The sequence below is a fragment of the Leishmania mexicana genome, chromosome 26 (assembly GCF_000234665.1).
Source record: "Leishmania mexicana MHOM/GT/2001/U1103 complete genome, chromosome 26".
NCBI lineage: Eukaryota > Euglenozoa > Kinetoplastea > Trypanosomatida > Trypanosomatidae > Leishmania > Leishmania mexicana.
In genome coordinates, this window is record NC_018330.1 from 180042 (window position 1) to 192545 (window position 12504).

General features: G+C 60.8%; 3 protein-coding genes across 3 annotated transcripts; all 3 read right to left on the reverse strand.

Moving 5' to 3' along the window:
* Positions 1-439: 439 nt before the first annotated feature.
* LMXM_26_0700 (conserved hypothetical protein) lies at positions 440-1885 on the reverse strand (the record flags this gene model as incomplete). The annotated part of the gene is made up of 1 exon (XM_003876322.1): positions 440-1885. The coding sequence occupies one exon, from the start codon at positions 1883-1885 to the stop codon at positions 440-442; it is 1446 nt and encodes a 481-aa protein (XP_003876371.1).
* A 2145-nt stretch (positions 1886-4030) lies between these two features.
* LMXM_26_0710 (conserved hypothetical protein) lies at positions 4031-6781 on the reverse strand (the record flags this gene model as incomplete). Its single annotated transcript, XM_003876323.1, has 1 exon — positions 4031-6781. The coding sequence occupies one exon, from the start codon at positions 6779-6781 to the stop codon at positions 4031-4033; it is 2751 nt and encodes a 916-aa protein (XP_003876372.1).
* Positions 6782-8729: 1948 nt separating this feature from the next.
* Positions 8730-11957, reverse strand: LMXM_26_0720 (conserved hypothetical protein; the record flags this gene model as incomplete). Its single annotated transcript, XM_003876324.1, has 1 exon — positions 8730-11957. The coding sequence occupies one exon, from the start codon at positions 11955-11957 to the stop codon at positions 8730-8732; it is 3228 nt and encodes a 1075-aa protein (XP_003876373.1).
* Between the last annotated feature and the right edge of the window lie 547 nt (positions 11958-12504).

Consider the following 12504-nt stretch of genomic DNA (forward strand, 5'->3'; position numbering starts at 1 on the left):
GCACGTAAGCGCGTATGGGAGACGTATGGCCCTTTTGAGGAAAGGACAGCTCTGCCCCCCCCCCACCACCACCACCTCGCAGGTGGCTGGGGACGCGCACACGCTGCGAGTGCGTCAGGGCGCCGGTATATTCTTCTTGTGGTCCGTATCTGTGACGATGAAAACGGCAGTGAAGGGGGCAAGCATGCACAGACCCCACCGCTGCATGCATGCACACACGTGCACGTGCGGCCACGTCCTGCGAGCTGCGGGGAGTTGGCATCCGCGTCAGTCGTAAGGGCGGCCAAGCCACAGCGAGAGGCGGGAGAGATGGCCACGAGGAGGCCCGACAAGGCAAAGCAGTGGCTTGGCCCCACTCGTGCTGTATAATGGCTCCCATGCATCGCCCCGCACGCATCCCTCACCCCCCCCTCCGTCTTCAAAAGCCCCGCTAAGCCCGTCAGCCTACGCCTCCACGAGCACGGAGAGGGAAGCGCGAGGCCAAACGCGTGTTGCTGCACTTCACAAACTTGGCCTTGTCAAGGCCTTGGCTGAACTGAAAGTCGCTGAGGTCGAAGTTGCAACGAAGGAAACACACCGATGGGCCGCTACGACGGCTGCTGCTGGCGGTGATGCCCTGGCCTTGATTGGCGTCTTTGTCCGCATGCTTCGAGTCATGGGGGATGCACGTTACCCCAACGGCGGCAAGGCGGAAATCGCAATCCTCAAAGCGGGTCGTGGTGGACAGCGATGGGCGGCACTGGACGCCTTTGAGGATGCAGCCTGTGAAATTGCAGCGACGAAAAATCACGGTGTCCAGCTCCGCTCCGTAGAAGAGGCTGCGCGACAGGTCGCAGTCCTCCAGCGTCACGTGGGACCACCGTACCAGCGAAAAGTCACACCGAGCGAGAGAGAGGCCACGCAGATGACGATTCTCCAGCACGCCATGTACCAGGATGGCCTTCATGTCCAGCCCCGGCAGTACCAGCGCTGCAGCAGCGGACGAAGACCATGCGGTGGCAGCGGAAGAAGTGGTGCAATCCCTCCTACTGACGCCAACTCGCACTCCCGCTCCGCCATTCCAAGGCAGCTGCGAAGCCGCATTGCTGTGGTCGCCGCTTAGATGTGGCGTCGCACTCGCATTGCTGCACAAGTCCATAAACTGGAGCACCTTGCGCTCGAGCGGGACGTCACGGGCGGCGAAGGTAGCCACGATGGAGGAAGAGGTCGTGCCCGTACTCGAAGGCTGCGCGACAACGGCACTCGAGAGAGAAGGCGCCGGGGCGTTGGTAGCGAAATCGATTCGCACTGCAGGCACGTCCGGCTTGTCACCACATCCCTCAGCGCACGCGTCCATGGACGTCATTAAGTCCTCCGCGTCGAGAGACGCATACGCATTCTCCGGAGTCACCGTCACCCCTTCCAGTTCACCAAGAGCACCGAACGACGTCACAGGGGACACACGTGAAGAGGAGACGGGGTGGTCGGGTGCATTACTCGACGCCTTGGCATCATCGACGCGGACCGTCGTCGCGGCGGCCTCGTCCTCGTAAAGAGCCGATGAAAGAGCCAGCACAGCGTCCAGCATCTGAGCCTTGTCCAGCGAATACGGCGAGCGGCAAGTGGCATCGTGCGCCCTCGTAGCTCTCAAGGGTGTAGAAGAGCGCGACGGCGGCAACGTTGCCTTATCGCACGTTCGCGACTTACCACGACGTCCCGGCGACCGAGCCGCACCACAATATCGGGCACAAGGCTCCACTGACGGTGCATGATGGCGGTGGTGTCGCTGGTGGAAGCCAGCTACGGAGTTCCGCGAAGGATAGTGGTGGCGGCGAGGGTGTGTCTGTTCCCCGCAGCTGCTCCCGTCGTGTACTGTGATATACCGTTGCTTCGTCCAAACAGCCATGAGCCGAAGGGGTGTGAGGGTCACAGCCCCGCGACGGCGACGCACCGCCGTGAACGATTCACGTAGCAGCATCAACGCACACGGAAAATGGGTGGGAGGGAACGGAGGATAGCAACGTCAGTCCTTCCTACCTCCCACCTTTGTATGTTTGAAGGAGAAAACACAATCACCTATGATCGGCTTGCAGTATGCCCGCGAGTGTGTCGGTGTGTTTTACGTGCGTAGAGCAGAGTCTTTTGTTGGGGACACATACCTCGTGATGCAGGAGAGAATAGGCACACGCTGCAGAAGGAGAGGAGGGGCGGGTGACGCGTCATTGATGTGGTACAGAAAAAAGATGAGAGGACACAGGTGAGGGTGGCCAGTAGAGAGAGGGAGACGTACTCATGGAGCAGCAGGTCCCAGCAACGCGACAGTGGGGTATCCGTTGCATTACAGCACTCTCGAGAGAGAGAAAATGAACACGGCGGCGAGCGTGTGTGTGAGTGTGTGTCCTCTGTGTCGCCGTTTCTACCTCTCTTCATGGCGTCCTCACCCATCCCCCCGCCCCACGCAACTGGTTCGCCGTCCCACGTGACGGTCAGGCATTCGAGATGGACATGGACGGAGAGAGGTAGCGTATCACGCCACTACGGCGCCATTCTGGGGTGCTTTCCCCCGTTCCTTCTATCGACGCGTTCGTGTCCACGGCTCGGGAATACGCTCGCGAGAGATGAAGGAAAACTGATAAAAACAACGCTAACCGAAATACATATATAAACCCTCATGCACACACACGCACACACATGTATGCATGTATATATATATATATATGTCCATCATAAGAAGCACATGAGAAGACGAAGAGCCGTATGCGAGAGCCAAGCCAACGGAGGCACGAACATCACCCAACAACCACCGCTGTGGGCAGTGCCGTCCGTACTGCCCGCGGCGACACGCGAAAAAGGGGCATGCCGAGCCCCTCTCCCCTTCCCCTCCTCCTCCTCCGCACGCCACGCAGGCGCAACAGACACATCTAAAAAAAGTCCAGGAGAACAAAACGACCGAGAAAAGGGCGATCGGTGGGAGGAGGAGGGGGAGGAGGGGCGCGAGGCAATGCACACACACAGAGAGAGAGGTCCGTAAGGGGTTCAGCCCTTCGCTACGCGAGTGTGCCACCGCCCCACTCGACCCCCATCCGTTCCGTTCTCCACGCCCCCGTCCCCCTCTCTCCCTCCCTCCGCCGTATCGCCGTCCACCCTATCTTCCCCTCTCGCCTGGAGAGCCTAAAGAAGAGAGAGAGCAACGAAGAGGCAGTGGCGGAGAATCTGAGGTGAGTGCGTCAGGCAAACCGCAGAGCACAGCGCAGTACAGCAAGACACAACAGAAAGCCCAGCTCAGCGCAACGCGCACGCGGAGAGAAGAAATGGCGAACGAGTGTCGCCTCTTCTGTCTGGGAATAGAAAGAGCGCATTACAATTGATTCGAGAAGAATGGAGGTCACGAAGCAGGAGAGAAGGGTGCGTGTTTTCCCGTGACGATGGGGCCACGGACCCCATCTCCTGGCCACAGCATACACGCACGCACACATCCTTCAAGACCCCATGGCAGACCTACAGAGGAGGAGGGGGCTGAGCACAACAAGGGAGGAAATATGCGAGCAAAAAGAGGAAAGAAACAATGAAAGTGACAGAGGGAGGGAGAGCGGCACAGCAAGACGACATGAGCGCACACAAGAGGCGCGGCTGCGGCGTTCCGCACGGGTAGCAGACAAGCAAGCGCCACCACATACTCGCGCGGCAATGACGCTGGGCGACATCCAGAGAGCATTAGCAAGCCGCCAACGAAACTTTAAGATCTTTTAAAAGGCGTGCGCGGGCCTCTTCAGTGGAGGAGGGATGGGAGAAGGGAAGAGAGCAATGGAAAAGCCCCGCAGACGGGGAATGGAGGATGCAGCAGACACACACACACAGAGGGAGGGAACGAATTAGCATGTGCTCAACTGTGTGACGCATGGTGTGCACCCACGCACGAGAAAATAAAGGAGAAGCAGCGAAGCTATGGAATGAGGCGATGCACACAGGTACGCATATACACGATGTCTCTCACAGATATGAAAGTCTCTCTCCGCCCCCCCTCCCCGTACTGGATCCTTGCCCTCTCGCTCTACCCACTGCGCACGAGCTGCACGCTGCCGCGCATCTTCGTCACGCGCACGGAGCTGAGCGGCATCAACTCGCCGTCCGACATTGCGATGCCGGCGTCCACCTTGATCTCCAAGGCGCGCGCCCTTACGTAGTTCACAAAGTCGAGGTTGACGTGTGAACCTGACTCCAGACCCATAAGAAACTTCAACATCTCCATGCGCCCTCGGCGGTCCGTGGCGGGGTCGACGCGGCAGTAGACTATATCGATGGAGCCATCCGACATGTGTGCTAACGGCGCCATGAGCACGTCCTGCGCCACATCCCGCACGTTGCACATGAGCGCGACGCAGAACTCCCCGCGAATGGTTACCCACGGCACCCGCTCGTCATTGAAGTCCACAATGTCCTCGTCGAGCAACTGCTGGTCCGTGTAAGGGGCGAGAGCGGCGGCGGCACTAACGGGCTGGGCAGCGCTTCGGCTGGTGTTTGGAGTCGGGCCCGAATGCGTGTCATTGCCTTGCATCGAGGAGAGCGACGACGCGCCACAGTGGGCAAACACATACTGACGGCAGTGCGGGCAGGTCTCCCGCATCGTGCAGAGGGGAAAGTGATCTGTTGTTGGCAGCTTGCAGCGTGTGTGCAGCTTCTCCACCGTCTTGCCAGTCTTGCTCTCCCAGGGCAGGTAACGCAGTATGCCATTGTACCGCTTGAGACCACGCAGTAGCATGAACCCACAATATACGTTGAAGCGGGCATTGCCCATCCAACGCAACGACTCCGAGCCGTGGTCGATGTCGTTCACGGCACCAAACGACAGCGACATGAAGGCGACACGGCTGTGCAGCTCCGGTATCCGCGTCGCACAGCTGATGGCGTCGCGGTAGACGTTCGAGCCGTCCTTAAGGAAAGGTGTCATACAGTCGGCTGCCGTCAGCGTTCCGGGAGGCAGCTGGAGCGTCTCCCTCAGCCGCGATCGCTCCTGCAACTCGGCCGCCTTGTCTTTCGTGTACTGCGAGAACTTGCGCTTTGCGGCGTCGAGTCGCCTCGCGTTCATACGGCGGCGGTGGAACTCCAACATATCCTCGTTCGGGGTGAAGTTCAGCAGCATCAGGTCCATGTGCACCGTGCTCAGGTGCACCAGTGACAGCGCTGCCTCGGAGACGGAGAGAACATCAAGGCTCTTGGCAAGGCCGCAGCCGCTTCCGGTCGCCACCGTCGCAACGAGCGGCATCAGCGCATCCCAGCCATCCTGCACCAGACAGCGGGCAAGCCGATAGGCCTCTCGGGCCTTCGCCTCCACCGACGGCATCGCACCGTTTCCACCGTGACCGTTACGCTTGTTCTCCTCACAACCCAGCTGAATGAAGAGTGAAGGAAAGCCGACGCTGGCCTCGCCGTGGAGGCCCGCTTTGTTAGCGCTGCCCGACTTCAGCACCGCCGCACACGTCTCCTCGTTCAGATGCAGAGACAAGTTGGGTGAGACGACAGACGTGCTCCCGGTGCTCACCTCGGCTGTCACGCTGCGCAGCCAGCGCACGAGTGCCAGCTTGCGGCGGTGCACGCCGTTCACAGTTTCGTGAACCATGCCGTCTCCGCCAACGGCGGCAATGACGGTGTTGCTGTCCATCGGGTTCTCAAGGTTTGCTACGTAGTCCTCACAGTCATGCGCGCGGCGTGTCACGTGAATCTTGTATGTGTGGCGGCTGAAGTGCAGCACGGGGCGTACTTGCTTCTCGAAGATGTCCTCACCCTTTCCCTTGCCCGACTTGGCGCTAATGAAAGCGATGATGTGCTTCGGCCCCTTCTGGTAGATGCGCTGCACCACCGTTGTCACAACATGTTGAACTCCCTCGACCGAGCCGCTCGACTGGAACTCCAGCGTGCGGATAGACGGGCTCTCCTTGTTACGCTGCTGCACGTAGTGGACATGGTAGCGGATGCTCGGCGCCGCAGTGGCCACTGCACGAGCGGCTGTGTGCGTGCCCAAGTGCGACGCCGTCGGTGTGGGAGGGGACCGGCCCCGCAACCTCAGCGTGGAGGAGGTTGTGTTGACGTGGGAGTCGGCAAACACCACTCTCTCGTTGTCCTCGCCGGCGCCGGAGAAGGTGCAGAGAAGGCCTCCCATGCTACGACCGCTCTCGGCGAAGCCAAGTTTGATTGTGTCGTCGTTTGCGCTGCGCGCTAGTTGCCGCGCGGCACACTCGGCGGCGGTCTCTATGTTGATGATCATCCGAACCGGGATGTTCAGGACTACGCGTGTCTTGCCGGTGCTCGACACGTGCGTGATGCGGAAGCTGCCACGACTAGGGAAGTAGGCAAGGGTGCAGACCCTGTCCTTGTTCAGGATGGCAGCTTCCATGCTGTCCTCCACAGGGTGAGTAGCGTCATCGAGGTTCTCAGGGTCGGCGGCGGGTGTGCCATTTTTCGGCTGCTGCTTCTGAGGCGCTGTCAACGACGATGACGCGGAGGGTGCTGCGCTCACATTTATACTGCTGGTGGGGCCGTGATGGCAAGCTGCGCCGCGCGATGTTGGAGACTTGGTGCTGGCCGGTGCCGCGGAAATTCTCGCCTTTGGGGTGAAGAGGGCTGAAGATGAAATACCCTGCGCGTCAGCGTCAACGTGGTCCTCCTTTGCACCCATACAAGACGCCTGCAGGACCGGTGAAGCGGTCGACGGCAGCAGGGACGAGGTGTGGGCAGAGGAGTGGTTCGTGTGGCGGTGCGTGGCCGGCTGAGGATTCAGCGTGTTGTCGGAGGTGAGAGAGTGCATGATGCGCCGTGGGGGTTCCCGATCTGCAGGCAACACGCGAGGATCGACGACGGGAGAAGGAGCTGCGAAAGCAGCCAAAGACGCACACACAAACGAAGAGGGCAAACAAAGGATGCGGCGAGACCGTGCCGACGAAGCGAGAGCGCAGCAGCAGGTGAGCGCTGACGAGGGGAGAGGGGGAGGAGAGTAGACGCACACGCAGCCTTAAACAAAACGAGAGAGAGGAAGTGATGGACACGTTGAGTTAGCCGGGCAAGCACTACACACAAAGAGCAGCACAATAAAGTATGAAAAAGGAGCAAGCGAGAGAGTGAGCGTCGGCAATCGCGATACTCGACGCACCCTGAGGAACAACAGAGACGGGAACCCATAAACAAAAACCGTGTCGGTGTTTCGGTCACACACACACACATACGCTTGTCAACCTTGAAAGTGCAGTGCGCCCAAGGAGCTGGGGAAACCGAAGAGGGGGAGAAAACGAGGGGGAGCAGCGGCTGTGGGAGCGACGACGAAGCAAAGCAGGCAGACAAAATACGGGTTGGGCGTGTTGGGGAGGAAAGGAGAAGGGGAAGGGAGGGAGGGGGTTGGCACGCAGAGAGGAAAACGGAGGAACAGTGAGAAAGACGTACCTTTACCCATGCTCCTTCTGTTGTTGGGATACGTATATCTGCCCAGCGACTCCCACCGTTAGCCGACTCGATATCGCAACGGGGAGAGAATAATGACCCTGGGCGCCACCGCCTCTCGCTCGGTTGCTGCACAGATGAGGACGGGAAACACTGGAGAGCGTTTTCCTTTTTCTTCGAAGGGACCTTCACGAATTACCACGAGAGCGCGTATTGAGACGCGCACAGCACAACGCGCATGCACAGCGGAGGCGGTGGAAGAAAGGCGCGCACCATTGGCGTGTGCGTGTGCGTGTGCGTGTATTTCGGGGGAGGGGGAGGGGGCCGGATGTGTGTCAGCACACGCAAGGAGAGAAGTACACCGCGTGCAGAGAGAGTTTACACGTGAGTGCGCAGGGGGAAGAGGGGATGCGGAGCAGATCGTAAGAAGGGGAAGCGAGAGGGCGGGGAAAACATGACAACACTAAGAGGAGGCGACTTTGCTGGCTTTGATGCGGCAACGTGGCAGCGTGCCAAGGGAAGGCGCCTGTGTGTGTGTGTGTGTGTGTGTGTGTGTGCACGCGACACACGCAGAATTCACACGGGCATGAAGGTCCTGTCAGGGAACTCGCGTCCAAAATCAGCACCATGCCCATTCCACCAGCACGTACACAGGGAAGCATTTGCACGCAACGATGACGGTAGGCTTGCAGTCCGCATGAATGTGACGCCACCGCCGCCTTGTGAACCTACCCCCACTCGCCTCAGCAAACCCCGGCAGCGAATTCAACAGGCGGGAGGAGAGGATCAAACGGAGGGGCGTAAGGGGAAGACGAAGAGGGCAGAGGTGTCCCCCACGCACCCGCCCCCCTTCGCAGGAGTGCGATGATGTGTAGGCTCACGGCTGGCATGGATGCCCTTCCGACTTCTTTGTTTTCGGCACTGCAAGAGCGGCAGCAGCAGCCGTGCGAGAAGGAAAAGGTAGTGAGCAATACATGCACGCACACAAGCACAGCGGGGGGAGCAGGGAGAGACAGTCCCGAGACAACCGCCGTCGTAGTTGCCGCCATCCCTCACCGCTCATCCATCACCAACACCCCTCTGTCCTCAGGCACTTGCGTGCGCAGCGCTCCTGTTAGCTATCGAACATCGAGTATTCCAGTGAAACACAAAACGCAGAAGAGAGGGGGCCCAGGCAGAGGGGCCGAACACACCGGCGCACACAAGCAGAAAACACGCGCACGCACTCTCGGCGCACCACCTCGCGGTTCCGTACGACACGCCGTACCACCGCCATCCCCCGCCCCTCCCAATCCCCCCCCCACACACACAGGCCCTTCAACCTAGACACGCGCACAGACAATCCCCGGCATCCGGCTGCCTTGCAGAAGACGTCGCTGCACAGCCTCCGCATTCGCCACAAGCTCACTGGAGGCGGTGGACTCGCGTCGCACGCGCTCGCAGATAAGCAGCAAGCGCGCCGTATCCTCCGAGAATGAGGGCAACGACCGCGGTGACGATGGTGCTGAGGAGTACGTCGGCGGCATCGCCAGTGTAGAGGCGAAGCCGAGAACAGGGACGCCCTCGACAGCCGACAATATTGCCTCGTCACGCAGAAGCTGTACTAGCCCCCACCTGAGCAGCAGGCGGAGTGTCTCAAGGCAGCGCATCAGCACCACCTCCGGCCGTCCGCGGTGCGCCGTGATGCTGTTCTTCGGGTCAAGCGCGGCCTCGCAGACGTCAAGGACGGCGCGCGCAAGGCACCCATCCGTGTCATGGCTCATGGTGTCGCACAGGAAGAAGAAGCTGACCTTGTGGGGGCTCGCTGCGATGGTGTTTGGTGAGTAGGGCGACGACGTAGCGGGCGCCGGCGATGCGGGGGCCGCACTGTTTGAGTTGTTGGCCCCCCTATGTACGCCTAGCTCGCGGAATCGCGACGCTGGAGAGTTGTCGGGAGACGGCATGGCTGGGTGCCGCTTGAAGCCGGACGCGGATGTCACCTGCAAGATGTGCGGCGGGGGCGGCTCATCCTCCTCGGTGAAGCACTGCACGAAGGCGCAAAAAACATGCGCGAACCCCTCCATAAGAAACGCGTTGCCGGCGTAGTCGCGGCTGAGTTGCAGCAGCAGCGTGAGGAAGTCCTCTCGCAGGAACAGCGTGGTGAGACGCGGATTGGTCATGAGGAGGTTCGCCATGAGGTCGCAGTCCCAGCGGATGAGGCGGTTGGACTGCGATTGCCGCGCGGCTGTCTTGCGCGGCACGGCGCCGTGAACGCGCAAGACGTTCACCAACAGCTCGGGGGCACTGCTGCGCACCATGACTTCCACCGATGCCGCTGCGGACGGGCAGGACGCGTCGGTGGCCCACAGCAGTGTGCGAATGCCCCACTGCAGCACGGCTTCCTGACGCACATACTCCTTCATAATCTCCATCACTGTCACGACGCCGTCGAGGTGCAGAAAGATGGCTAAGTTGCGCTCGCACAGGCAAATGCGGCACAACGCCGCCAGGGCACTCACGACAATCTGCTCCTCCTGCGGGTATCCGTCGATGGCCTCGAGGATTGCGCCGACGCCGCCGACGGCGACGATGCGCTCCAGCTCGTCCTCGCGCTTGAGTTGCGCGAGGCTCTCCATGGCGATCTTCACCAGCGGAGGGCAGTGAGGGAAGGCGTAAAGTATGTGTGGCAGGCTGTCAGCGCCGTCGAAGAACTCCGCGAAGACCTCTTCGAAGCTTGGCACGCATTGCGAAATAGGCTTGGAAGGCGGGGTGAGGGGGAGCGCTGCCGCAGCGACGGCGTCTGCTACCCCGGCGCCGTCCTTGGCAGGGCGGATGCTCGCGCACAAAGAGTCGGCGGCGCTGTTCTCGGGCCGGTTGTGAAGCGTGCGCGGGCTGCCAAAGCTGGACATGGTGGCAAGGGAAGGTGCTCTAGTAGCTCCAGTGGCGTCAACGGTGAGGCGCCTCTCGGCGCGGGGAGACGCAGAACTTTTCGAGCCGAGCGACACAGCCGGCAGTCGGCTGCTCGATGCGCTGTGGCCTCCTCGCTCAGCGCCGTCACTAGCCGCCGCTGCGCCGGTGCGGCGCAGGGAGGCGGGGCAATCGTTCTTCTTTAGCGGCGGCATCCTATTCGACCCGGGAAACGCCGGTAGACGTGTGGTCATCGCAGAGAAGACAGCGTCGCCAGGTCGGGCGTGTACCTCTCGCTGCTTGACCGTCTCCTCTGATATGGGAACATGGCACATGCCGAGCAGGCCCGCGTCAAACAAATGTCGCACGATGGACTTCATGAGCAAGCAAAGGCTCTGGCCGTTGCGCTCGTGTTGCACCCCGATGAAGTCGCCTTGCATATTGAAGACGGGGCCACCGCTGCACGTCACCTCTCCAACGCTAGTCGGCTCATACAGGCAGTAGTCCGCGAAGACGGCGGCGACGTGCTGCACGCGGTAGGACCGTCGCCCGTCATTCACGTGGGTGATCATCAAGTGAACGTCTCCTACCTTGATCGCGGGGATTGCCGAGAGCAAGAGGGGAACGGGGAGCGGCTGAATCTGACAGAGACTCTCTTGAGTGCCGCGGAATCTCCTCTTTGCGGCACCAGAAGCGGACTGCCTCGCCTGAGGACCACCGGAGCCGCGAGCGGCGTCGGAAGTGACGCCCTTCGCACACCGTTCTCGAGGCAGTGCTAACTCGGAGAGGGATGCTGGCGTCCCATCCGCCTCCTTACCCAGTCCTGCACCTCCTTCGTAGCGAGGCCCACTCCGAGAGAGGCTTGGCGTGGCACTCTCCGCACTGCACGCGTGACTGTCGCCTGACTGTGACGGGTTCAGCGGTGGAGACGGCCCCTTCGGGTATATCGCGTCGTCGTCCGTGGGAAAGACTTCGCAGTACGTCAGCGTGAACCCGATCTCCTCGGTCTCATCCTCCTCCGAGTCGTCGGCCGCAGCGGCGTAGAGGAGGTAGTCTGGCACATCGTCCAGCTGCGAGCGGCAAGCAGTAGCAGCGGCGCTAGTCCGGCAGGTGTACTCGCACTCCTTCTTCGGGGAAGCCACAGACGACACAAAACCGAACGCGCTGCAGAGGCCGACGTGCACCGTTTTCGGTTCTCGGCCCAGCAAACCGGCCATGCCTACGATGGGCTGGTCAAGAAAGCACACGGAGGTGTCGGCCATGTCCTGTGGACTGCGGAGCACATACGACGTGGTGAGCAACACACCTAGCGCCGGTGGGCTCTGCGGTGGAGTGCTACTGCGCGAGGCGCCGGGACGACCGGCGCACCATCCGCTGTTGCTCGGCTGCTCTGTGTGCTGCGTTGAGCAACAGTCGTCGTTGCGGTGCCAGTGGGTTCGACCGTGGCTCATGTTGCTGCCGTTCTTGCCGGAGTTACCCCACCGCCTGTTCGAGGACGTGTCGATCAGCTGCGCCTTACTGTCTATCAGTGCAATCAAGATAGCAGTGCCACGGCCGCCGCTGACGCGACCCACTGCCTGGCTGAACTTCGCCACCTTGTCCACGGCGGACCACCCCTCCAGGGAGTCGCCGTAGCGAGTCTTCGAGAAGCCGCCATAGGACATAATCACGTGCGCCGCGAACGGGCTGGTTCCTTCGTTTACTCGCTTGGTGCGGGAGATCGAGGGAGCAACGAAGGGACGACAGTGCAGCCCTCCACCGCCCTCTGTGCGCCGCTGTTTTCGCTTTCCGAAAGCCGTTCAGGTGAGAGACAGGCAGACTGAGTAGACGAGAGAGAGAGACCCAGCGGAACAAGTGCGGGAAGAGTGCGCACACACGTCGCAGCAGTGAACGCCCGCAGCCCCTATCAGGAGACTGGAAAGGAGAGGAGGGAAACAGCTGTCAAGAAATGAGTCACGCTCGCGCACGCACTTCTGATGCTGTGTAAGTCGGGAATTCTGCATGAACGCGAGAGCGTTGCACGTTTTCACCCGTGCGACACGCAGAGCACAAGCACGCATGCACGCACGGCCTCCCCGCTCGCTGAAGAGAGCACCGCTGAAATAGCCCCGGGGTAGGGCAGACACATCGGTGTAGTTGGATGCACATATATATACATATACATATATATATATATATATCTACAGTGCGTGTGTGTGTGTGTGTGTGTTG